At 39.5% G+C, this 24,646-nt stretch overlaps 1 protein-coding gene across 2 annotated transcripts in view; it reads left to right on the top strand.

Moving 5' to 3' along the window:
* Positions 1-24,646, top strand: part of coro7 (coronin 7) — a 109,591-nt gene that overhangs the window by 6,729 nt on the left and 78,216 nt on the right. For both annotated transcript variants that reach the window (XM_081610025.1, XM_081610026.1), the window contains one exon: positions 5,570-5,620. In XM_081610025.1, the coding sequence (XP_081466151.1) occupies positions 5,570-5,620 (51 nt within the window). The remainder of the gene's footprint in view (positions 1-5,569; positions 5,621-24,646) is intronic.

Here is a 24,646-nt window from a genome sequence, read left to right as displayed (position 1 = left end):
GTTAATGTAAAGATACTGCTCAATAAAGGAGAATATAATTGAAAAGTTATTTTATTTCAGTAATTAGTTCAAATAATGTATCTAATTTTCATGTTTTTTGTATTAATTCTTTTGATTAGCAATGATCTGTGGTTCACAGTGCTTGTTGAGTCTCAGTGACTTTCTACTTGACAACTGACAAGTCAGCATGTTTTTACTGGTCTGATGCAATATTCTAATGGTACTACATTTTGATACATTTATATCTATACATTCTCTTTCTTAATTCATATTTATTACTTGTATTTATTTTAATGATCCTAACTGACCTAAAACAAAAAAGTTAAGCTTGATTCAGTTATTTGGAACATTAAGGTAATTTTAATTATTGAAATTAACTTTTTATTGATATTCTACTTTATTGAGATTCATGTTTGTTCTTTCACTTTTATCTTGTTACCTAATTAGAGTGACCTTCTCTTTGCTTTGTTTCTTTGTTGAAATCTCAGTGGCAGATGGGAACATTTGTGCGAGGCCACTGCATCCTACATCAGACCATACTCATTGGCGCTTTCTCATCCTTGAGAACATATGACCTTTGACACAGAAATGTACCAAGTTCACTTATTTAATAGGTATGATTGTTGGTTGGTTGCCCCTAGTTTGTCCCTCTCTGACAAGTAACAAATTACTCCAGCCATCACAGGATTTGTCCAAACCATGACATTCCCGACAGGATAATCATCCTAATCAGAGCTACAAGCTGTACTAATGCAGCCTGGAAGAACAAGACACCTGAGAAGAAAGTGTATGTATGTCTGTGTGTTTGAGGGCCTCTGAGTTTTTAGCCATGTTCAACTCTGGTGTCATTTGACTAAAAGGGCCACTTTCACTCCCTTCAATTGGAGTTATTAAAGCAAATAGAGCTTGCCAACATGTGGGTCCAATCCCCGGCCCCTCTGTAGGGTAAACACCGGTGCATGGGCCTTGGGTGGGGGAAGATGAAGGGAATACCCCGTCCCCAAAGAGCAGTAATCATGACAGGCCTCATTTGGACTGAAAGAAAGGTGTATTTATGGCACATGTGTGTAGGAAAAAAAAAAAAAAAGAGTCAAAGCTACAGGTAGTGTGAGTGACAAACAGGATCAACTATTATGCTGCCCAGACACCATGCTGTAACGAATACTAGATAAAGAAGCTACAGTCTCAGCAGGCTCTGACCCTGGTTACCACGGGAGACTGGGAACAGCAGTCTGGCAGCGCCGTCTGTTTGACGAGCGCAGCGACTGATGGAGAGCGCTGCCGGGTGAAGATTCCCAGCGTCTGTGTGTGTGCTCGGTGCGCAGTGAAAACTCATCAACGGCAGCTTGAGAGTGACGCGCCGCCTCTTTGATTAAACAGCTGCCGCATAAGCACACCCGCACAAATCCAGACGCGGCCATGCAGGGCTCCCATCTGTGCATTTATGAGTTTAGGTGGTATGTGTTTTTCATGTGTGGTATTGTTAGAGGGATAAGAAAGAGTGATTGTTTGTTCGAGTCTGTGCATTTATGTAGTTGTTTGGTGAGCACTTCTGTTCATGAATAGCCCCTCATTTGTGTGTTTGCACAGCCAGATATTGTCCTCCTTTGTGTGTTGTTTGCACTGCAACACTTTAGTTGGTTATGAGACCCAAAATGCTCACTACTGTGCACCTCTGTAAAACACAGTGTGTGCTTTTGGATCACAGAGAACAACAATTTTGACTCTTTCTCAGTCTACTACAGCAGACAGGAACAGAATATTGTTAATTTATTTAAGTGTTTTAGCACATTATTGGAAGAAATGCTTTGGAAATCATTGTTCCTCATTTGGACAAGTTTGTCACACTTTCTTTGGATATCTTTGGTTTGTTGTTTTTTGGAAAAGTGTGTACACTGCTCAGACAGTTATTCACTGTGTCTCTCCAGAACTGAGAAACACAGCATCTAGGAATAGTTTCAGGGAAAATAACACGCCTGTGTAAGATGCCCAAGAAAACTGGGAAACCGCAGCTAATCTGTCCCTAGCAAAGTATTTGCCATAATGCTATGCTATTTCCTGTAACAATGCTTAATACATAGTAGGGATGATTTTCTTCCATTGCTATTAGGATTTAAGAAATGAGATAAATAAAATAAAAAAATACTCAAACTCATCAGAACTTTAGACATGTAATCATTTATGCTCTTTTTAAAATTAAATTGACTTTATAGGCCGTTATGAGGAACACTATGCTATATTTATATTTTTATGCAAGTACATTTGTATTTAATTATTCCAAAGCATAATTGAAGGAAAGTCTGCAGCAAAGTAAAATTTTAATAATAGTTTATGAACCATTCTAAGCTCCAATTTGTCCCAATGTTTTGTTTGTTTCAAGAATTTTTTTTGGGCTCTATTTCCTGTTGTTTGATAGTGAAATAACAGAAAAGGAGGCTGTGAGAGAGGAGAAAGACATGTTGCAAAGGTCGACAGGATGAGGCTCGAACCTGTGATGGCCACATTCAAGACTGAGGCCTCTATATATGGGTTGCGCCATCACTGTGCTCTGTCTCAATGTTTTTAATTGGGTTTGCAAGAAATAAATTTACTAGAATTGTAAGTTAAAGCTTGGTGGAAAGAACAGGCGGAGTCTTACCCAAAGGTCATGAGGAGGAGATTTTTTTTGTGTTGTTCATGGACTGCTCTCTGAGCCTGGAGCTTACTCCCAGGTCACAGAGGCCTGAAGACAGACCTGGAGGGCATCATATTCGTGGGTGGGCTGCACAGACAAAGACAAGTCGGATACCAACCCCCCGCCCCACACAAAAAAACGGTTCATTAGTGATACCAATATTTACTACTGATGCCAAAAATTACAGATAGATGCATCTTGCAATTGCAGAAAGGATCAGAGTGGAGACGAGATAAAGCTCTGTTCAAATTCTTCCAACATGTGTTTTTATGTGAAAGGATAACAGGATAGAAAGCACAATGATTCTTGCTGAGTGTGTCTTAGTGGAGTTTTCTGTGTTATAGTCAGCCTCCTGATTCCCTTTGACATGTATATGTTAGGTGTGGCATGGTTGAGCCTAAGTGCTTAGAAGCATTACCTGCTATCGGCTCCATGTGTCAGGCGGTTGCTGTGATCATAGTCACACAGCAGTATTGAGTGACACGGCTGCAGACACATGCGTCCCGCACAGCCTGATCCCATTAGGCATCATTTCCTTTCAATCACATACAGTTCCCTATGATTGGCTGCCGCGGTGGAGACTGTGTGTGTGTTTTAATAGACTGGGGTCAAGGCATGTGAGGGCACAGAGAGGTCACTGGATTTTATTTGCTGACGGTGAATCAGTGAGATTTTTGCTGATTGAATGACTAAACTCTGAGCAGTTTTGTTGTTCTTTGTTTGAATTATGCTAACGAGGAGGGACAATTTGTTAATACTTTCAATATGCATCATTAATATTCTAGCTTTTTATTTGGGTTGCATGAAAATACTATTGCCAACTGAAAAGTCTGTAATTTCTTCCACATTTTCTGTAGGGCAATTTGAAAATCCAGAACTTAAACAAGCTATCTGACCTCTCTTACATGTTAAACTTCTTACTCCTCAGCTTGCCTCTTATGTTATTTCAACTTGACTTCAGAATCTTTGTATAAACACAGGTCTGGGAATGAAAGTAATCATCATGCAGAACAAAGAACATCTAGGTTTTAGAGTTTAGACTTATTTGAAATTTATTTGATTTGCTCGCTGGTCGGGTAAGGCTCAGGCTTCTGTGTTGTGTTTAATAAGCCTACAATACATACAGCACAGCGAAAGCCAGATGAGAATCTGCAATATCAAGCAGTGTCAATCTTATTATGGTCTAAATGGAGGAATTAGCAGCTTACTCTGAGGATGGAAAGAAAGTAAGGTGCAGACATTCATTAGACTCCAACAAGCACAGTGGCACTGCATAATAAAAGTGCATGTAGCTCTGCTCTTATCAATCACACATCCCAGATGAGATGCACTTTACTCACCCCGCGGTTACAACAAGCGACAAAGTGGCGCTAGAAGATGTTAAACAGAAGAAGTTACACTGCTTACTCATATTATAGACTACAAACAAAAGCGGTAAAAGCCCAATTAAAGGGACACGCCAGGTTTACTTTGACTTCGGCCTACACTTAATGTTAGTTGAGTCGGATCAGGCTTGGACACAATGCCTAAGGGCTCAGGCTGGGTCGGTTGGATATTTTGGGCCTGATCTAAACTTTATTAGGTCTACGCTTAATCTTTAATGGTTTAAAATTACTTAATTCTAAGAAAATATGCAAAATGTTTGTACTTTTATTTGTTTTTAGTTTGTTTCATTCATTCCTGTTCTTATTCATAATGAGAATGATCCACAGATGTGCATCTTCAATAAATAGACTTACTGGTGAAATCAGTTTACTTTGCAACTGTGCCCTGCATGTTATCAATGTTCTGCTACACACCTGGCCTGAATAAACGGGTGATTAACAGGCATCTGCAGCATTTGATGGCAAGAAGGTGTTAATGCTATCATTTGAATCAGGAGTGCTGGAGCAGAGAGACATCTAAAACATGCAGGGAAGTGGTTTTGGATGACTAGGACTGAGAAACGCTTAACTAAACAAGCTAAAAAAAGTTGCTGCATCATTAAAAACAGTTACTAGACAGGAAAGTGGGCTCTGCCCACTGAGCAACAACCCCCTTCATAACATCCTAAGACGAGACCATAATATGAAAACATTAAAGTTTGGTATTTGCAGGGTCTTGAAAATGTATGTGCTGTTGCTACTGATGAGAGGTTAGAGTTTCCAATCTTTAATGTCTTTAATGTTTGCATTAAAGATAATCTGTGGTGATTTTCTATCATGATGGTAACATCTCCTGGTCCTGGTGTGCTTTGGGATGGAGAAGTCTGATAGTAGCAGTGATGGCTTATGATGACATGAGGCATGTGAGAGTTTTATTCAGGACTTGGCATAAGGCCATGCCTTGTGCTATGACTGCACCCTCATCACACGCACATTGGGCGTGTGATGAGGGCATCGCTCAATTTTATTTGTTGCAAAGCTCTTTGTGTTTTGACTGATATTTGCATTCTGACCAGATAATTTTCTGTCTGTATCAAAAAGGATCTCATCAAGTAGCAATCTTATATAATTTTCCTGCCCTTCAGACATTTTCTTGATGATACCCCTTGCACATAAACCTCCGATTTAAAAAAATGGGGGAAATGTTTCTATGGACATTACATTGTATTTGTGAAATATTTTGAAAGCCATGGTTAGGTTTCCTTCCGCTTCTACCTTCTTTATGTATTCTGCCAAATACAACCCTAATAAATGTGAAGTGACCCAGCAATGTTTGGAAGGTTGTTGAGCTCAAAGAGACTTAGACATTTAATATATCTAGTAATGCCTTTACATATGAATGTTACTGATCAAAATTGTTGTTTTTCTTCATTATAAACAATGTCTCATTTACCAGTACAAAGTTTTTTTTATAGCCCATTCCATTCCACCCCTTTTCTTTTGTTTTTAATCTTGCTTTCTTCTCCTGCAGGATAAGATGTTGCGAGTGTTTGATCCCAGAGCCCAGTTGACGCCTGTTCAGGTAAGACCACCAGACTTTGATAAATCATAGGAGGAGTTATGACCATCTTGGTCTGTTAGTAAGAAAACTCCCTCCTTTCGAAATCACTGTTGTATGGGTGCAATCACCACTGGTCATTCACCAGTTTTGGTAAATGACTATATAGAGGTCATTTACCAATAGCGGTGAATGACGCTAATCGTTAATGCCCATCGCTAATAGGAATCGGCAATTAGCAAATGTTCCCCCCCCCCCACCATAATGTATGTACTATGCGTGTTGACAGTATGATAGGGAGCTCCCACTGGCCACTCAGTGACTCATCTTGCTCTAATTTATGAATGTGGTGCACATGGTGGAATCCCTGCCCTCAACTTCCCACGGTACTCACCCCTCTCTGATACAGTGTGAACTTCTCCTTCTCCAATACTCCTTTTTTTTTCTTCTTTTTTTTACCCTCGATGTAAATCTCTCACTGAACCAACAGTTGCCATTACAACGAGCATCAACAGGAAGGCAGAGTGGTCGAGCTGTTTCGGAGCTGAGAGCAGAAGAAATGGAAGTGTCACGAGAGGCTGCTCACCGTAGAGCAAATATTCTCACACATTTTGGTGGTGGACCTCCCAGTGTGTTTTAATTACTGGGATGCTCAGCCCGCCTCGTGGGCTCTCTGGTTTTGTAAATATGAGGAATCCTGCGAAAACACCGCATGCCACAGCATATTAAATATTGCATCCCAGAAATACCTGGGAGGCACATCAGCTTGTATGGCAATGAGAGGGGGAGCGTATTTGTGTGTTCACGCTCTGTGTACTTGTGTGGACTCTTTCATCTGTTTACACTATGTGCTCAACCATGCGTTCTTTATTTGTTTTGAAACTTTCGAGATCTCTCTGAGAAGCATAGCGAAGATTTCTGCTAGTTAACGGCGCTCTCTGTTGTCTGAGCTTGCAATGGGAGCTTCAAAGCTTTTCTTAGAAATACTCTGCCTAACAAATTATTCAGTGTTATTCAAATATAATTTAAATGAGCTTTCATGTAAAATACTTGATACTATTGAAGGGGTGAATGAGTTGCGTACTTTTTCTGGTGACAGGATAAAAGGACATCCTCTTCTACAATTTCTAAATCTGTCTTTCTTAAAAATTTAACATCAAAATCAAGGCAGCAAGACTGATGAGAGAATGGTCTCATGCCAAGTGTTTGGTACAGTGGCGGGTCTGTGATGCTGTGGGTCAGATCCTCTCTGGAAACTTTGGAGTATATGCCATAACTCTGATTTTAAAGATCAGTCATTGGAACTGAAACTAAAATGTGCCGTCTTTGGGTTTTCAGTAGGATGATGATCCAGAACATAGTCAAATAGACGAAAATGGGTCACCAGACATATCAGCCTTCTTCCATGACCGTCCCAATCAGTGGGCCAAAAAGCTGTGAGATGAGCTGAAGAGAAGCAAGCATGATGATCTAAAGCAGGGGTCCCCAGACTACGGCCCGCGGGCCAGATCCTGCCCGCCTCCACATTTGGTCCGGCCCCCTGAACAATACCAGAGACCATTTAGATTTTTTTTCATATATCATATTTTCGGGACTACAAGCCGTTTATATGTAGATTTTTCTTCAACCACCAGGGGGCTCTTTAGCAGGAAGTGAATCATTGGAAGTCTGGTTACTTGCGCACCAACACTGAGCCCACAAGCAGCAAAATGAGTAGGAAACAGATCAGATGTCTTTGAAAAGTTTCTTTGCAAAGGGGAAAAGGCCCAGAGAAGAGACAAGAGAATGGATTTATCCCGGACCGTTAGGCGAGTCCCACATTACAAGCTTGCTCTGCGTAACATGCGGCGACCGGCTGCTAATGAGGCAATGAAGCTTCAAGCTGCTTCGCCACGTAGAGACCAAGCAGACTGTGGATATAAGCAACACTTCGGGTGTCATTGTCTCTCATCACTCCCAGATGGAACCGTCTCGTTGCAGAGAAACAAGCCCAGGGCTCCGTTAGTCAGTATTGTGAGTTAAAATTTTCACGAAAGTAAAATGTTAGTTTTTGTGGCGCATCTGTATATTATTTTAAAGGGATATATAAACATTACCATAGCAACCAGAGTCAGAGCGTGTGGGCAGTGGTCAAGAGGAGATGAGTAGAGCTTTTGAGTCTTAAGTCGGGTTTAGACGGAAAGATTTAAGAAATGTCGGCCGATTCTCCAAACCTCTGTGACCACAGAGCTGATAAAAGTCCAACAGGTTCGATCGGTTCGTGTTCAGCCACACGGCACGAACCGATTCCAGAGGATAATCCAGTAAAAAAAAAAAAAAACATAGCGGGAATTTAGAATAAGCAAACACGGATGACGATGTAGAAACAGTAGTGATAGTTTGTGGAGTCATTTTAAGAGATAAAAGACGTAATAAAAAGAAAAGGCGGTGGAAGAAAGACGACGGGAGCAGCCGCTCTATTTGCTGCACTATGATTTGGAGGTGAATATGTTTTTTCATAGCTAACATTTTAACTGAATAAGCATAATAATGACTTTTAGATTTAATAACAAATATTTCCACATATCATCTCCGATATCCACCGGACTCTCAGTTGCGCGACATGTCAGCTGTTTGGGATTCCCCTCTGTTCTTACGTCACCGCGCTTTGTGATTGGCTACCTGTCACATTCAGCAGGTCGTATTCTCGTTCCCAGACAGGAAAAACCCCACAGGTTGCGATAAAAACTCCAAGACAACCCAAATTGGGTATATTGAGGATTTAGTGGGAACACCAACATGCAGAAGCCTTATCTGACTGTTCTCCCCCCCATCCCCCCTTCTCCCGGGCCGCAACAAAATTTCCAAGTCTTGTCCGGTCCGTGGTAATAAAAAGGTTGGGGACCACTGATTTAGCACATGCTAGTAGCAGACACGAAGGATCAGAACTTTTACTGTTACAGTTACCTTCGGAAACTACCGTAATCAGTTCAGTTAAATCTAATCTTGGCAACTTTTTCTTTTTCAACCATAATAAATGTGATATTCAATTGACCTGTTATGACTCAAATTCTGGATTTTTTTCTGTGAAGAACACAGAGAGGGTTATTTGATTGTGCTTTCTGGAAAACAATATATTTTTACATTTAGGCACTCCTGCAATCGTCACACTTTTTCTGTTACAAACTGACTCCGGCCCCCCACCAGAGAAGGAAAAAGTCATGTGGCCCTCACAGGAAAAAGTTTGGGGACCCCTGATCTAAATAGATCATGCAAAGGAGAAAGGCCAAAGACCTTTGTCTGGATGCTCTTGGATGCTTACTGTCACAAATGTTCTTTGTCAGTCTACAAAGAGTCTCTGGTTACTTTAGTCTGCTGGTTTGCTAAACAGCCTTGGAGCCAATTTGAACAGCTTTTCCGCTATCTTAATGCTTTCTCTTCTCCCCAAACTCCTTGATTTATTCTTCCGCCCTCATCACCACAGAGACGACCAAGATGTGCAGATGTGATTCAACCCACTGTCCTCTTCACACGGCATATGACTTAACCACCTCAGACCTTCAAAAGTTGAGGCACAGATTTAAGTTATTAGAGGGTTACTCTGGTCCTCCTTTTTTTCCCCCTATCTCTCTCTGAAACTTTGAAACACATCAGGTCCAGCAGTCGGAGGCTTTGGTTTTAAAGGCCCCGGAGAACAGATTGGGAAGAGCCTCACCCCGACAGCTTTCAGATGTGCAACTGTCTCTGGAGAATGGGAGAGCCACAGCAGCTCCAATTAGCACCCCATCTGTTGAAGAGTGGTCAACAGGGTGCGGATGACGAATCCTTAACACGCTGAAATGTAGGAGTACAGTAATTTGATTGTACAGGCCAACAAAGCTGCCGAACACCATAAAACATGACAGAATACAGCATTTCTCCTTTTGCTGAGTGGTTTCAGTAAGATTCCTCAAAGTATTTCTTTGTGCCTGATGTGAGGACAGTTGTAAAGCACGTTCTCCAACTTGCATTTTGATGAGTAAGTATAAAAACGGCAGGAAAAAGGCCAGCAGGGCCACAAAGAAAAATGAGAAGGCCAACGCAAGGGCCAAACTATTCAACTTTGTAGTGATTCTGGGAGGTCCGGTTGGCTTCTTACATGAGTTACAACTAGTTGTCCTCATCAAGAGAAGCCACAAGTCTTCCTGAAAATAGTTCTGGGGAACAGAAACCCAAGAAAACTGGAGCTTGTTAAAGCAAGTCAGAGATTTTACTTAAAATGCCTCTATAATAAAGAGCTAAATCACAGTTAATGAATTTTACCTAATTTGAGATTCCTTCCAATGTGTTTAGTAAGTAATCCCAGTTTTTACATACTTATGTAAAGTTTGTTTTCACTGTACACAATCTTGGCCCTCAGTCAATTCTTTGTAGCATTGACTGAGATTGAGTGGAGAGACTTTGTGAACACCTAATTTAAAGCACTGCCTCAGATTCTTTATTGGATTTAGGTCTGGACTTTGACTGGGACATTTACCATAAACCATATGCTTGGATCTAAACCATTCCATTGTAGATCTGCCTGTATGTTTAATGTTATTATTCTGAGGACAGGTAAAACTCTACGTTAACTCCAAATATTTTTAAAGCCTCTAACAACTTTTCCTTCTGAATTGCCTTCTGTGAGTTGCATCCTCAAAAAACGATTCTTCCACCACCATCTTTTACAATGTGTATAGTGTAAATTTTCCACCTTAGGTATTGATTAGCATGTTGACCAAAAGCTCAGTTTTGATCTCATGTGACAAGAGCACGTTCTATATGTCTACTGTGTCCTCTAAGTGTTTTCCATCAGCTATGTACTTGAATTTCTTATGGGTTTATTTCAGCAGTGGCTTTCTTTTATCAAAATCTTCAATAAACCTCGGACTTGTACAGCTGTTGTCTTGACAGCTGTTTGTTGTTAAGACAACTAACGGCTGATGTCTTGACTGATTTTCTCACCTGATGGGTCTGTACATCTCCACCAGTTACCATGGACCAACTAGCTGCTTCCCTGATACCTGACCTGTCAGTTTAACAGGACAGGCATCTAGGATACAATTTATGTTTCATGTTTTTTAATTAATAGTTTCCAGTTTAACGTTTAAACTACATTCATATTAAATTTCTCTGTTCGCTGAATGCAAATCAACACCACACTTTTTTATTTTTTACATTTTATTTTTGAAAGGGTTTGAAAACCATTCATACTTTTCCTTCTACTTCACAACTTTCACTACTTTTTCTTGGGCAATCAAATAAAACCCCAATAGAGTGCACAGAAGTTTGTGTTGGTAAGGTATAAAAATTAAGTCTCACAAAACGGACGCTTTTTAAAACCACCTGTGTTTAGAATCAAACCTGCAGGGACATTATTGATAGTCTATATTTTGATCCTGATTCAGAGGCTCTATGACCGAGTCAGCCTGCTCTGACTCAGTCATAAGTGGATCTCCCCCCACTACCTCTCCAACCACCAGGTGGGGTAATTAAAGCTCTTAATTACAGTCTTACTCTTGCTGTATTTATGGAAAATGGAATTACAGAAGAAAATTAAAGTCTTGGAGAGAACGAGCAGTAAATATTTTGTCTATAATCTGGTTGTTGAATTTACTAAGCTGGCTCACAAGGTAGAACATTTTCTGGATGCTTTTTCTGTTTCTCCACAGCAGAGCTTTATTTTGGGAGAAAAAAAGTCTTTGACCTGTTATTATTTTTAGCCTCAGTCCTTCTTTTTTTATTTCTTATTGGAAAAGTCACCTTATGCATTATATTTCCAAAATTTTCAAACTATTGGGATTGGGGAAGAAAGAGAATTACTCACTTGCTTGTTTAGTTAAAACACACTCGGTATGAGAACGGGAAAATGTCGAATAATCAGCTTTTTCTGTTTCTGTAGCCTCTATTCTTGGTTCCAGCCGCCCTGCCATAACATCCCTCGACTGGCCTCTTTAGATAAGTTGCTTTTGCATCTTTGTGTACTTAGGCCTCTGTGCTACGTTCCTGGTCAGAGCCACAAGACTCCTCAGGCTCTTCACTCACTTATTCTGACCTGATACTAATGAGACACGTGCCTTTGCGGTCGTTTGTCTTTCTTCCACTTGTCTGCATCTTTTGATCTACCTCCCAATGTCTTTGTATTTGCTGCGTGTGTGGATCTGTTGTTGAGAGTGTATGTGTGTGTGCGCGCGCCATGTGTGCTTCAAATTACAGTGCCGAAAATACCCCTCATAGTTTTGGGCCACTACTGGCCATGGAGCTGTCGATCTGCGGTTGCTGGAAGACGAGGCAGACTGGAAAAGGGAATAGTTTGCTGGACTTGGGGGCCAGATTCCTCTTTTTCAGCCCGAACTTCTGCTGCTCTGGGTGAAATTAGAGAGCACAGTGGGCTAGAAGGGGTTTGGATCTGATGAGGGAGCACTGGGCAGGGCCAAAGAAAAGCACAGTGGTTTCAGTACAGTACCATCTTTTATGCCCTTCCATAAATTACAGTCTGAGCTTCCTGGAAGGTGTGTTCTCCGTTCCCGTGATTCACAACGGAGCCAAACTTGACTGTATTTAAGGTTGATCTTGTATTTCTGTTTTGTGCTTAAATTTATCTTTTCATCAAGCGTAAACCACAGGTAGACAGACTAGGACTTTGTGCGCTCATTTCCCTTTCTTTTAGTTTTGGCTCACAGATTAGAAGCTAGATGGAAACAGGCATCTTGCGCAGAATAGAAATATGCTTTATTTTCCCACAATGGGGAAATTTCTGTGCAGCACTTTAAAATCTGGTTAAAAAGGGTTAAAAGTCTGGGAGTTACAGTCTGGAATTTTGACATGAAAAACGTGTGGGAACCCTGAGGACTGAGGTGAAGGCAAAACAGAAAGACGATACGGTTAGGTTTAAAGTAGGCCTCTTTGTTTCTACATGTGTTTTTCTCAATGCCCCTTTTTATTTTAATGTGCAAATCTACAGCTAAAAAAAATTCTCTGTGATATCAGAATTACAAAATGACCAGGCAAACTCAAGATAACATGTCACGGCCCATTTTATTTTTAAGGCTCAATGAAACCACAAAACAACTTATGCATTAGTAGTCTGAATTATTATTTTTTTCTTTTTGCATTTTCAGGATGGCTGTAATCCTCATTATCCGAGTTGCGAGAGCAATTTTGGCTCTCAATGCATCCAGTGTTAGGTTTGAGTCATTTAAGCTCTCATTTAAGGTGCTCCAAGGAGCCTTTTATTAATAATAGGTGAAATATTGAGTTGCATTTGTAAAAAAATCTACCTAAACACTTTAAACTCAGTGACCAATTAGAGATGCAAAAAAACATATGTTTCCTAGTTTCAAAATTGCCCTGTGTCCTGTACAAGCAAGATTTTTCTCACCGAAGGCTAGTGGAGGAAACTTTTGTTGTGTTTTAGTGAGTGAAACTTGTGTGTGTGGATTTGGAAAATGTTTAAAGCAAACCCTAGAGGGATGCAAAGTCAACACTGTGAAATGTGAAAGAAAACATATTTAAAGAGCAGGCAGCCTTGTTTCAGACTTCACAAGATGCATGATTTAGACCCCCCCATCGAGCTGAGATCTACGTCTAGGTTTTAAAAGTTATTTGTAAAAAGTAGCTCATGTGATCATTTTTAAGTGGAAAAGTCCTTTCAAAGGATTTTATAACCAGTATTGTTTTCAGTCTTTTATTACCGACTGAGTTCAACACAAGTTTCTCTTTCTGGCTCTCAGACCGGATCAGTGCTTTTTTAACAGCCTTACTTTAAATATAGACATGTAAACAAGATACGCATTTAGCTGCTGGCTTTTTCTTTAGCAACATCCAGCTTCTGACCGCTCCATCTCACTCCTGTGGTTTGCCTCTTTGCGAATACGCACCTTCTTTTCCAATCACTCACAAACCCAGCAGATCATGCCTGTATCTCTCCCCCCCCCATCAAGCCCTGCTGGGTTCAGGACCTGGTAATGGCCAGCGGTTAACTCAGCCCAGATGTTCAGTTCCCCTCATGTTTTCTCCTCTTCTTGTTCTTTTGTTCCATCTCTCAGCTCCCTGCATTACTGGTTACCACTTCACTGCCAGTTTGAGTTTTATGGGAGTCAGGAAAAAAAACTGTCAAAACTCTTTCCTAATGAGGAGGTAGGATTTTATCCTGACGGGTGAGCGGAATAACGGAGTGAAATCTGGATAATCCATTCACTTCCCTTTAATGGGATGGGTCTCAGTCAGGATTGATCTGTCAGTGTTGAGGGTTTTATGACCTACGGGAACTCCTCTGCTTGGCCTTTTTTCTTTTATAAGTAACTTGATCACCTTGGAGAGCTTTTAGTTGATGTTTTATTTAGATTGTATGTTTTTATATAGCTTACTGCATCCTGAGATATAATTGAGGCAGGAGGAAAAAGTCCAAGGCTCAGTTTCGTGGTCATCGGCAGCATGATTTGAGGTTTCTAGTTGCTTAAACTAATGAACAGGGTCTTCTTTCTGCATTTCCGTGTGTGTGTTTGTGGGTTTACGCTCTAGGTTGTTGATGAAGATTTTTCCTTTCACATTTTTTATTTGGAGGAAAGGGATAAGGATGAATGCCAGCTGGCAAACACTGAAATCTTTGCTAACATGTGTGCGCTGTTTGTGAGAGGAGGCCTCATTAGTGAGCTAGCTGTTCAGAGACCTCTATTTTCCAACTAATTAAGTCCCTATGCACACATGTGGATCACACCTGGAGCCAAAATTGAATGGTGATTTGTGCTTTTTGCTGAACCATCACGATACTGAAAAGATACTTTAACGATTCCTGATGATTTTGTTTTAGCTACTAAGGTAAGGTAATTTTATTTATATAGCACATTTTCAGCAACAAGGCAATTCAAAGTACTAAGTTGTTTAGGATTTGTGAGCCATGTTAAATTCACAAAAATTACTGAAATAAATCTGTCTCATAATCATCAAAATGAAGTCCAAATGAACAAATTTAAAGAAGCAAGGAAATTCTGTCTGTTTTGTAGATTTGAGGTTTGTATAGCTTCAATAAAATGATCATACTTCAGTCAGTGACTATATAAAAATAATTAGTTTTAGTATTAATAAAGGTCTATGTCCTAATGATACATTTATGCAATACCGAGTGAAACAAAAATGCAAAACTGTGATGCTAACAAATGCAAAGATTTTGACTATCACTAAAGTTTTTTTTTTTTTTAATAATTGAACCTTCACATAATTTTCTCAGCCTATTAAAAAGTTTTCTTTCTGATCTGTAGTACCTAATGTTAATTTGAAGCGCAGCATTTGAAAGAGACAAAAATGTAGCAACTGGGTCGGTCATCTTCTCGCACCACAACCACAATAAAACTGGGAAAAAAAAGAGAAACAAAGTATTTGCTCATTCGTAGAACTGACCGGGTCACTCCAGGTTTGTGGCTCCCTTGGTCCTGTCTCCCAGTTTGGCTGAAGAGGAAAATATACACAACAATGACTACTCTGCTCACCTCTGACTGCAACCAGATCTGACAAATTGATTAGGCTTGGAGCTGGGAAAGGCATCTTTGTTTGTTTGCTTTTTAGCGTCTAAATCTTAAAGGTCTGTCCAGGAATCTTTTTAAAGGGTTCTTTTGGAGTAAAGTTGAAGTAAATGAAAGGCCACATATATTTTAACTATTAATACTGTTGAGCCAATCCATCTATTAAAACATCCAGAAACACTATCTGAGTTTTATTGCATTAATGAGGAACAGTTTGCCTTCAGTGAATAAACTAAGATGAAGATCTCAGATGGAGCTTGGTCAACCTCAATGTGGCTCAAGGGAAATAAAGTGCAGCTCTGGCTCCATCCTTGACTGGCACACTGACCTTTATTTGACTAAACGCTGCTGCTGTTTAATTCTCCCTAAACAGCATAGCGCAGTCTGTGTTTTCTTTTCTCCATAGTCTTGCTTCATTACTTGAGGTTATCTTGGAATAGGTGAGTTTTCACAAAGGCAGACTTGCCATGCACTTGAATCACTCTGGGGATTATGAGTATACACAAACTGTTGCTTGTCTAACACTGATGATGTTTTGTTCATGAGAATAAACAAGTCCAAGATGTGACGTAAATTTAGGAAGCATTGCCAGATGGGAAACGCTGAACTAATACTAATTTGTTCATTCATTCATTAGCAATAAATAATAAATAGCTACTTTTTAGTACACACATTTATCAAACTTAATAAAGGGCTCAAATGATTTATCAGTGCTGGAAACGGATGGAAACGTCCTAATTGAAGAGATTGTGTCTATGTGGAGTACCATGCCAAAATCATTAGATTAGGAAATGACAAACAGTTTACATCAATTATATCATTAGAGCTAAATGGCTCAACTAATCAAGTGGAAAAACGGTTCACTTATATTTTATTTATGTGCAACAAAACTATGACCATAAATCACTGCTGACAAGCAGTAAAAACATTGCATTTATTGATTCACTTAGTATATTACGTCTGCTTCTGTTTTTCCTTGTTTTTTCCAAAACTGAGCACAGAGAAAGTTGGGCTGCTAGTAGAAATGTCCATATTACTGGTATCAAGATACAAAACATTTTTTTAAAAGCATACAGACTCTGTTTTCTGTCATACTTTTTAAAGAAGTGTTAATGAGTTACCTCAAGTTAGCTAAAGTAACACATTGCTTCCATTACACGCATGTTGCAGCACACCACTGGTCAGCTGCCTGAATGTCTACTTCAGCTTTCTCTTGCTTACAACAAAGCAAAGCAAGAATTTGACTGTGTGGAGATATTTGCAGTTGTGGAAAAATCTGGATAACTAATGTTTGGAAACTAATAATCTTGCCACTATGCCTTTCACTTCAAAGACAAACTTATGTAGCTTTTAGAAAACAAATCTCGATCACCTCCATACCATGTTTTTAATACGGTGGTGTACAACATTTGATTTCAGAAATTACCACTAACCTTATAGTTACTGTATTTTTTTTTCTTAACACTACATTAAAATTAACAAAATAATAAATTTCTGCACAAACAATATGCAATTTGATCATGTTGTACTTTTTAGTTGTAGATGAAAGTTTTGAGTTAGTAATGTGAGAATGTGACTGGTCCATGTCTAGTTGATACCTTATTTGCAGCCGTTTGTTTCTGTGCAAACTTAATTTTAAACCACATTGCATGGATGACTGGTGGCAAATACATGCTGAGGCAGCGCTGTAACAATATTCCTCCCTGCAGTGTTTGTATTGTTCCTGTTTACCATCAACGCTGGGAATGGGATACATGTGTGCATACCTGTAAAGGTTGTTTTTTATAGAACAGTAAGACAGTGTCCTATAAAAATAACACATTTGTCAGAGTGGGAACTGTTGAACTTCTCAAATGTGCATCACACATGTCTTACAAACATCCCCTTCTTTCTCAACAAAAGCCAATTTAGGCCATTTTTTGCTAATTGAGCCTCTTAAAGCCACGGGTTCTTCTGGAATTTGTGGTTTCATGCTAGAGCTAAATAGACGACATCCCTGAATAAAGTTGCTAAACATCAGGGGGGACGGAAGGCCCATCCTAACTGGGGATTCTTTGTTTCAGCGTGAGCGGCAGCAGGAGGTTGTTAGTATAGTGAAGATGAGGTGATTCATCAAGCTGTCAGTCATCAGAAGCGTAGCCTGAGTAGGGTTCAGTATTTCAATATTTTCAATCTTATCAAATTACTTCTCGTGCACTTACGTTTCCCGTTGTTTATTTCCTATTAACACATAAAACTTTAATATACACAGTTTCTAAGAAAAAAAAAAAAAGCAGAGACACGTACGTATAATTTAATGCGCCAAACAAACATTAGTTGAAGACAGAAAGGTAAAACCGCAGAATAGCATCCAGGATTTACAGCGGTCAGAAGGGTTCATGGCTGCACATAAATGACACCCCTGAAGGCCATGTGCCTCGCACACGTATGCCCTCGCTGGATGTCGCTGCTCAGAACTCATGTTTCTTTACAAATGTGTGGGGGTACTTTGAAGATGTGAGGCCTCTGTGATGTGGTTTCAGAGACGGAGCGCAGTCAGCCAGCTGCATCCACTGCTGCTATAAGTGACAACAGGCACCGGAGGGCTTGGTCAGGCTGTAGAAATTGAGGTGCTTCATGATGTGTCTCCAGCAGTACAGGCATGATTTGCTCCTGCTCAGTGTCGCTCACCGCGCCTCTGTCAGACCCCTCCCTCTTGAAGGCCCGTGTCTGTTTTTGTGGAGCAGGTCTGGCGGACAGATTCTCGTCCCAGCGTTAGGATTTCTTGCGGTTGTCAGCAGCATCATTCCTCCATCTGTCATTAGTGCCCCATCCTGCCCCACAGATCCCTGCTCGCATTTTAAGGCCCAAGCCACTAAGTGCATCTCTAGAACATTCATTGCTGGAGCTTCCACCACAATAACCATCAAAAACCCCAGAGATCACCAAATGTGTACTTGAAATCTCTTCTGGCCGCCTCGTGCTTCTTTTGGATCCAAACACTTATTCAGGGAATTCAATCAGTATGTTAATCATGTTAGTTCCAGGAACAGAGTATCTGTGTGCCGCGCTCTCATCCAGGACCAGCCGCTGTGACCATGGCCGGTTTTCCCAGAGAGATTCTCCTGCCAGTAGGCAAAGTGTCTTTGCTGCCAGTCTGCAGATAGGCAGTTTAAGGCATTCATTCTCTTCTTGCTTCAGAACTTGGACTATTCACAGTAACTCAAAAACATATTTTACTCACCATACAAAATCTAAATGTGTGGATTTTAGTTTGAAAAAATATAGGGTTCAAGTATTTTTTTGTGCATCCACAAATTACGCAAATTATTCTTTTGCATCAGTTTAGACCTATTTACAGTTGAATCCAGAAGTTTACTTACGCTGAATAAAAAGACACATGCACATTTTTTCCTCTCTTGGTAAAGTTATATTAGACCAAACTTGTTTTAGGACACCAACATTTAGAATGACCAAAAATTATGTATTTTTGCTAAATGACACAGGACTTCTAGATTTATTTATTTATGGGACTAGAGAGATCTTTGAAAATTATAAGAAAAATAAACTCAAATTAAGTTATTTTTTTCAAGTATTGATACCATTTGATAATTTCCACATTTATTCACATTAAACCACAGACTTCAATGCACTTTACTGGAATTTTTTGTGTGAATCACCAAGATAAGAAATGTTGTTTTTTTTTAAAAAAACAACAAACCAAAAAAAAAACCCCATTTGAATAGCTTTTTTTTAATTGTAATACCTCTAAATAAACAACTTCAGAAGCCTAATTAGTAAATGGATTCCACTGGTGGGTAGAAAGTCATAGGAAGTCCCATTTCAGTAGAAGTCATGTTGAGCAAACATGAGACCAAGTTGAACTTTTTGCCCTATTTATAAAGTCACATGTTACTGCATGATGAAAAACGTTGGTGGCAACATACTATGTGGATGCTTTCTACAGTCTATACAGCTTAGTCAAAGTTCATATTTAGGTCTTATCAAAAATCTGTGGAAAACTTGAAAATTGCTGTTAAGACTCTCTCCATTCAAACCTGTCGAACTTGGGCCAGTTTACAAAAAAGACATGACAGTTCATTCTCTAGAAACAAACACATGGACAGAGTTACTGCTCTGTTGAAATAACTTGACAATGTGGAACGTAATAATGGATAAAAATCTAGCCAGTAAAAAAATTAACCAGTTAAAATCACCTATTCCTTTTGAATTGCGGTCAAGCAGAATCAATTTAAAAATAAACTATCGAAACGGGCCTAGACAAAATTTTTGGATCAATAAGGATTAAATTCAGGGGGAAAAAAAACTCTTTCCATCACTTGAGGGCCTATTCCCCTACTATAATTAATCATAACTTCCTCTGGATCAATAAAGAGTCACCTAACCTAAGTAACCTTACCTTCATTCATGCTTAAATATAAGAACAGAAGGGGTTTTGGATGCAATAAAGATTAAAAAAAGATTAAGAAATATCAGATAGAACTTCTGGATATCCCATTCTCCCTGGGAACTATAAATACACTTGGAACAGTGCAGCATTTGGACCGTTTTTCACAGGATCTGCAGGTTTGGCCTGGTGTCTGCTGCGTAGACCTGGCCTCAAAGCTGTGCTTGCTGTCTGGCTGGCTCGCATTTTACTTCACAAGGGGTTTTCATTTGCTGACTCAGGAGAAATGACAGTAAGGAAAGAGTGACTGCTGATGAAAAGATGAAGCAAAGATGACAATAGGTGAAGGAGGTGAAGCCGTACAAGCTGCACCTTACTGAAATTGAAGCAAATATGTTTTTATATGCAATCATGTGCTCAAACTTTATCTGTGCATTGTTAGAAATTATCCTTGTAAACTGGATGTGAATGCCAGTTCATATTATCATCTTATATCACTTTAATTTATCAGAAAAATAAGATCCAAATTGATGTGTTGCCTTACATTCATTGCATTGCAGAAGTTTCTATTTAAAAAACTAAATTAAGCTGTAGCAGGTTAAATTAGAGGTAAATGCTGTTATATATTGAAATGATCTTTAACCTTTTTGAAGGATATCTTTTTTTTTTTAATTATTAAAGCTGAAACTGCAAAATTCCCTCTTTATCTTTCCTTCAGATTTAAACTCCCTGTCCGACTCCTGTCATCTTCCACGTTTATTTTTGTCTGCGAGAAGCCTGAGAGCGTACGAAGAAGTAATGAAAATAACAGTTTGTGGCTTCTGGACATTCTGGAGAAATGAACAAAACGTAATATGGTTTCAATTAGGAGAGGAAAAAATAGGAATAGGGACAGAGGAAATGAAAGCATATAGTGGCCGGTTTGATTTCCATCTTCCAGCCCCTCGCTCTGCCCTATTTCTAGAAGCCTCTGTAGGGTTAGCCTTGCACTGGATGCAGCTTATGCTGATTTAAAACACAGCCTAAATGGCCCATGACGACAGAACAGGAAGAAGAAAACCTAATTAGTGAAAAGACTCATTAGTAATGGATCAAAAGACTGAGGTCTGGTTTATGTAGGGGTGATGAAAGCTGCAGTAGCTATTGATTAGAAAAGAGGGGAATAAACTGCCTTTAACATCAGTCAAGCTTTAAAGGACATGCAATGATCATTTAGCTAATTAATACTATCCTTGCTTGGGCTGTCATTTTTGATGCCTGGTCATGTCTTAATAGTTTTGAGTTGTGCCATAGTCCATTTTGGCATAATCAGCTAAGCAGGTTTTCAAAGCTCAGGGTTTTGTTGGATTTTATTTCACTTTAGCAGAGTAAATGGGGCCTGAAAATGGGGTCTGAAAACAAAACAAGAAAACATTCTTCAATGTTCACATTTTTATTTATTGAAAAAACTAAAAAGACATGTACATGCATTTAATTATAGTAATTATAGTTGTAACATGACAGAATGGGGGAATGTAGTGAGAAGTTCACCAAAGGCAATTAACTTTCACATGAAATAAATAGTACTTTATTTCAGTCACGTAATGTCATTGTCATTGGCAGCTAGAAGGACTGGAGAGGAAATTGCAGAAAGAGCAGACAAATCCAAAGAAAACTTTTTAAAAACCCTTTAAATTTCACAGTAATGTGTATTTCTGGGAAGGCTAAAATGAGTAGTTAAGATTAGGAACGTGATTGACACACTACCCTAACCACAGGCTGTCAACACGGTGGACAACACAAGGTTGCAAAAATAATCAGTTCTTCTGCACCTTCACACATTATGAAAAAAATTCACAATCTTCATAAAATGATCTGCAGAGCAGAAAGGAGGACGAGAAGAGAGGAGATGGAGCTTGTGATCGCTCCCTTATGTGTACACTGATACCTGATATTCGTCCTGGTGGTTGAATCAACATTCTCTGCTAGTGACACAGATGTCCACACAGTCTGTTGCAGTTCAGAAGTTAAATAGCTGGGGGGAAGCTACAGAAGGAGAAGAAGTGATACTCGTTTGTTTATATTGGGAGAGGATATTTAATAGGCTCATAAAAGCGTAATTGGCCAGACTGCTGAATGGCACTTTGAAGGATCTGGATCCCAGCTCACAAAGTGCATAACCTCCCTGTGAACTCATTCTAGTGTCATTCGAGGTTCAGTTGCATTATTTCTTCCGTCAGTGCCGTCATCCTGGCTGTAATTCTGCTCGATTCACTGTCCTCACCTGGTTCATATCTTTTATACTCCAACAGACATAGGAAATACATTGCAACGTCACTGAGGCCGACACCTGTGTTGGTAATATTTATTCTCAAGATGTGATATGGTTTCCTCTACTTCCTTCGCAAATCATTCAAGCTGGTGTAGCTCATTCCCCACACCTCCTTTTGTCCTGTTTCTGTTATTCACATCAAGTGAGACTTGGGTTTTCATTCTCTCCATTCTCTCTCTCTCCCTTTACATATTTTTTCAGTTCCGTCAAACTCTGTATGTTGCGTGTGTCTTTAAATGAATACTCCAAGGTCAGTGGGTTTTCAGTTATATCCGTACACTACCGTGGCAGAGAGATAGCTTGGCACACGCACACAAAGTCCAGATGTTGTGTCCTCTGGCTGCCACTGGGCCATGGTAAAAGTAGCTGCAGCTGCCTCGTGGTTCCTTAGCCTGAATGTTTGCTTTTACAAGGAGAAGGTGAGCAGAATAGAGCATAACCATAATCTTCCTTCATGGCTTCTGCTGCCAAGTCTCGAAGACATCCTAACCTGAGGCCTCAAGGCTGCACGTGTCTCAAGAAATGGGTGTGATCTTGTTGGTGTAATTTACTCAACATTCTGTCAGCTGGAAGACTTTATGCCAGTTTATTGGATTTGTCTGGATCATGTTGCAGGGAGCCCAGTAAAGCACAAAAAGATGAAAAGTTTTCTTTCCTGAAAGCGTTTCTTTTAGACGTTTCTCGTAGAAAAATGTTTCAATTATTTTCTTTCGATGCTCCAGAAGATTGAATTTGCTTCGTTTGTAATCATTATTTCATTTATGTCTAAATTTAGTGTGATGTCATAGTGAACTATGTGAGTTTATTTCTGGTTTCCCTGCTTTCTTTTAAGCTCATTTCAGGTCGTCTCAGTACACTGAGCTAATTTCACCAGCATGTTGAGGTCATTAAGGTTTTCTTCCTCTTTTTTTATTTCATTAATTGTATTTTATGGTTTCCTTTTATTCATGTTATCTGACTAAATTATAAACAAATTTGGCCAAAATTTGTAATTTTTAGTATGTTATATCTTCTTTAGTGAATTCTGACTTTGTTGACTGAATGTGTTCCTAAGCCCCACAAGATGCAGCACAATCATTTTCAACAAAAGTTTCAATAAAAAAAAAAATCTATATCTGGTAGGATTGGTTTCAGGTTTCCCTGAAAAGTGATTGCTGTGACTTTCCCAGCTTGTTGCCAGTTCAGTCATTAGCTGGACCTGTAACTTCTGTCGAAGTTGCAGCTGGTTGCTGGATGGTTCATGTGTGTATTAACACCCACAGCCAATTTTAGAGCCAAGAGTTAACCAAACAAGCAAACCTTATGATGATTGGAAGAAGCCAGAGCACTTTCACATGTGAAGGGGTAATGCACTTCTTTCACACTTGAGGTTTGGACCAAGACCTACTGGCTCTGAGGCATTACTGTTCCAGCACAGTTCCCCAAAAATGCAACTGTAAATATGGCAAATACTTCAGCTAGTTGGTGTCAGCAGGAGCATATTAACACTATTGTTTTGCAGTTTTGTCTCACAGAGCTTACAGACTCATCGTGCAGCTCTCCTCCTAATCTATGGTGTTTATTAATTCATTAGACTGTCACAATAATGATCTCACAGGAAATGCTGACACCTCCTTAAATGCTCTGCACAGCTTCTCAGCTGTGTGTCAGCATGACTGAATATGGCAAAAAAAAGTGATGCTGGTGAGTTTTTAGTGTTTACTTGTGCATGCTATTTAAACACAACTGGATTCTCTAGTCAGGAGAATGAATCACACTCCTCTTGTGACTCCTAAAAGCAGCTTTGCTATTATAGACACTTAGCAGTTTATAATAGTCTGATCTCAACTTGTTCCTAGTTTGGTCTGAATGCCAGAGAATTGTTTTGCCCATGGAAGGAAGTCAGCCAGTCGTGTCGGTGATGAATTGCCCAGTGGCAATAGATTCAGCCCGTTTATACCACTCTGGCGTCAGCCTTTCTTCCTTCTTTCCATTTTCTGATCTATTGCTTTTTTAGGCCTGAGTTTACTCTTTTTCTTCTTTTGCTCGCCACGGTTATTTTTCAACCAACTCTCCTGCATGGGCTTATCAAGACATCCCTGAGCTCTGTTACCTGCGCAATGCAAACCAGTGAACTGCATTCCAGAAAATGGGCTTCAGCCACGACTGTGGTGTTTATTCTATCCAGGACTTATTATCAACCATGTCAGAGCTTTGGTCATGTTGCGTCTGAATTGTTTTGGAAAGCCAGCCCAACAGAATGTTTTGAAAATCCTCTTAGAGGATAAAGCTTTTAAGGAGCACACCAGGAACAAGAAAACATCTGTTCAGCATACAGGCAGTGTCAGTCAAAAGTCTGGTATGGACAGAGACGAATTGTCCCTAAGAGAGGTGCAGAAGTTGAAGTGTGCATTTGATGTCGGTGCATGGACATGTAGTACAGTAATATCAAGTTCCTTGATAGCTGAGAACTATAAATTTAGTTTGAGCTGTCAGTGTAGCCTGTGTTCAGCCGGTTACCGATGACTCATAACTTGTCCTTATTTCTCTGCACAGTCGTCTTTACATTAAGCTTTACATTTGGACAAAAAGTTAAACCGTTGAAAGTAAAGTTGATCATATATACAAATCTTAGATTTGTGAGCAATTGATCATCCATTAAGTGCAATAGTTTGCTTTGAAATGGCAGTTTGGATTTACTGCATTTTTGCACCTATAACAAAAAAAAACCTACAACACATAGCCTTCAAAATATCATATATATATATATATATATATATATATATATATATATTGTTTGTAAATTACTCCACAGGATTCTGGATATTTTTGTTCTTCTTTTGTCCTTCTTTTGG

This window comes from Poecilia reticulata, chromosome 8 (genome assembly GCF_904066995.2).
Source record: "Poecilia reticulata chromosome 8, P_reticulata-male-v2, whole genome shotgun sequence".
Lineage (NCBI taxonomy): Eukaryota > Metazoa > Chordata > Actinopteri > Cyprinodontiformes > Poeciliidae > Poecilia > Poecilia reticulata.
Note: the sequence above shows the minus strand (reverse complement) of the source record. Positions and strands in the feature narration are given on the sequence as shown.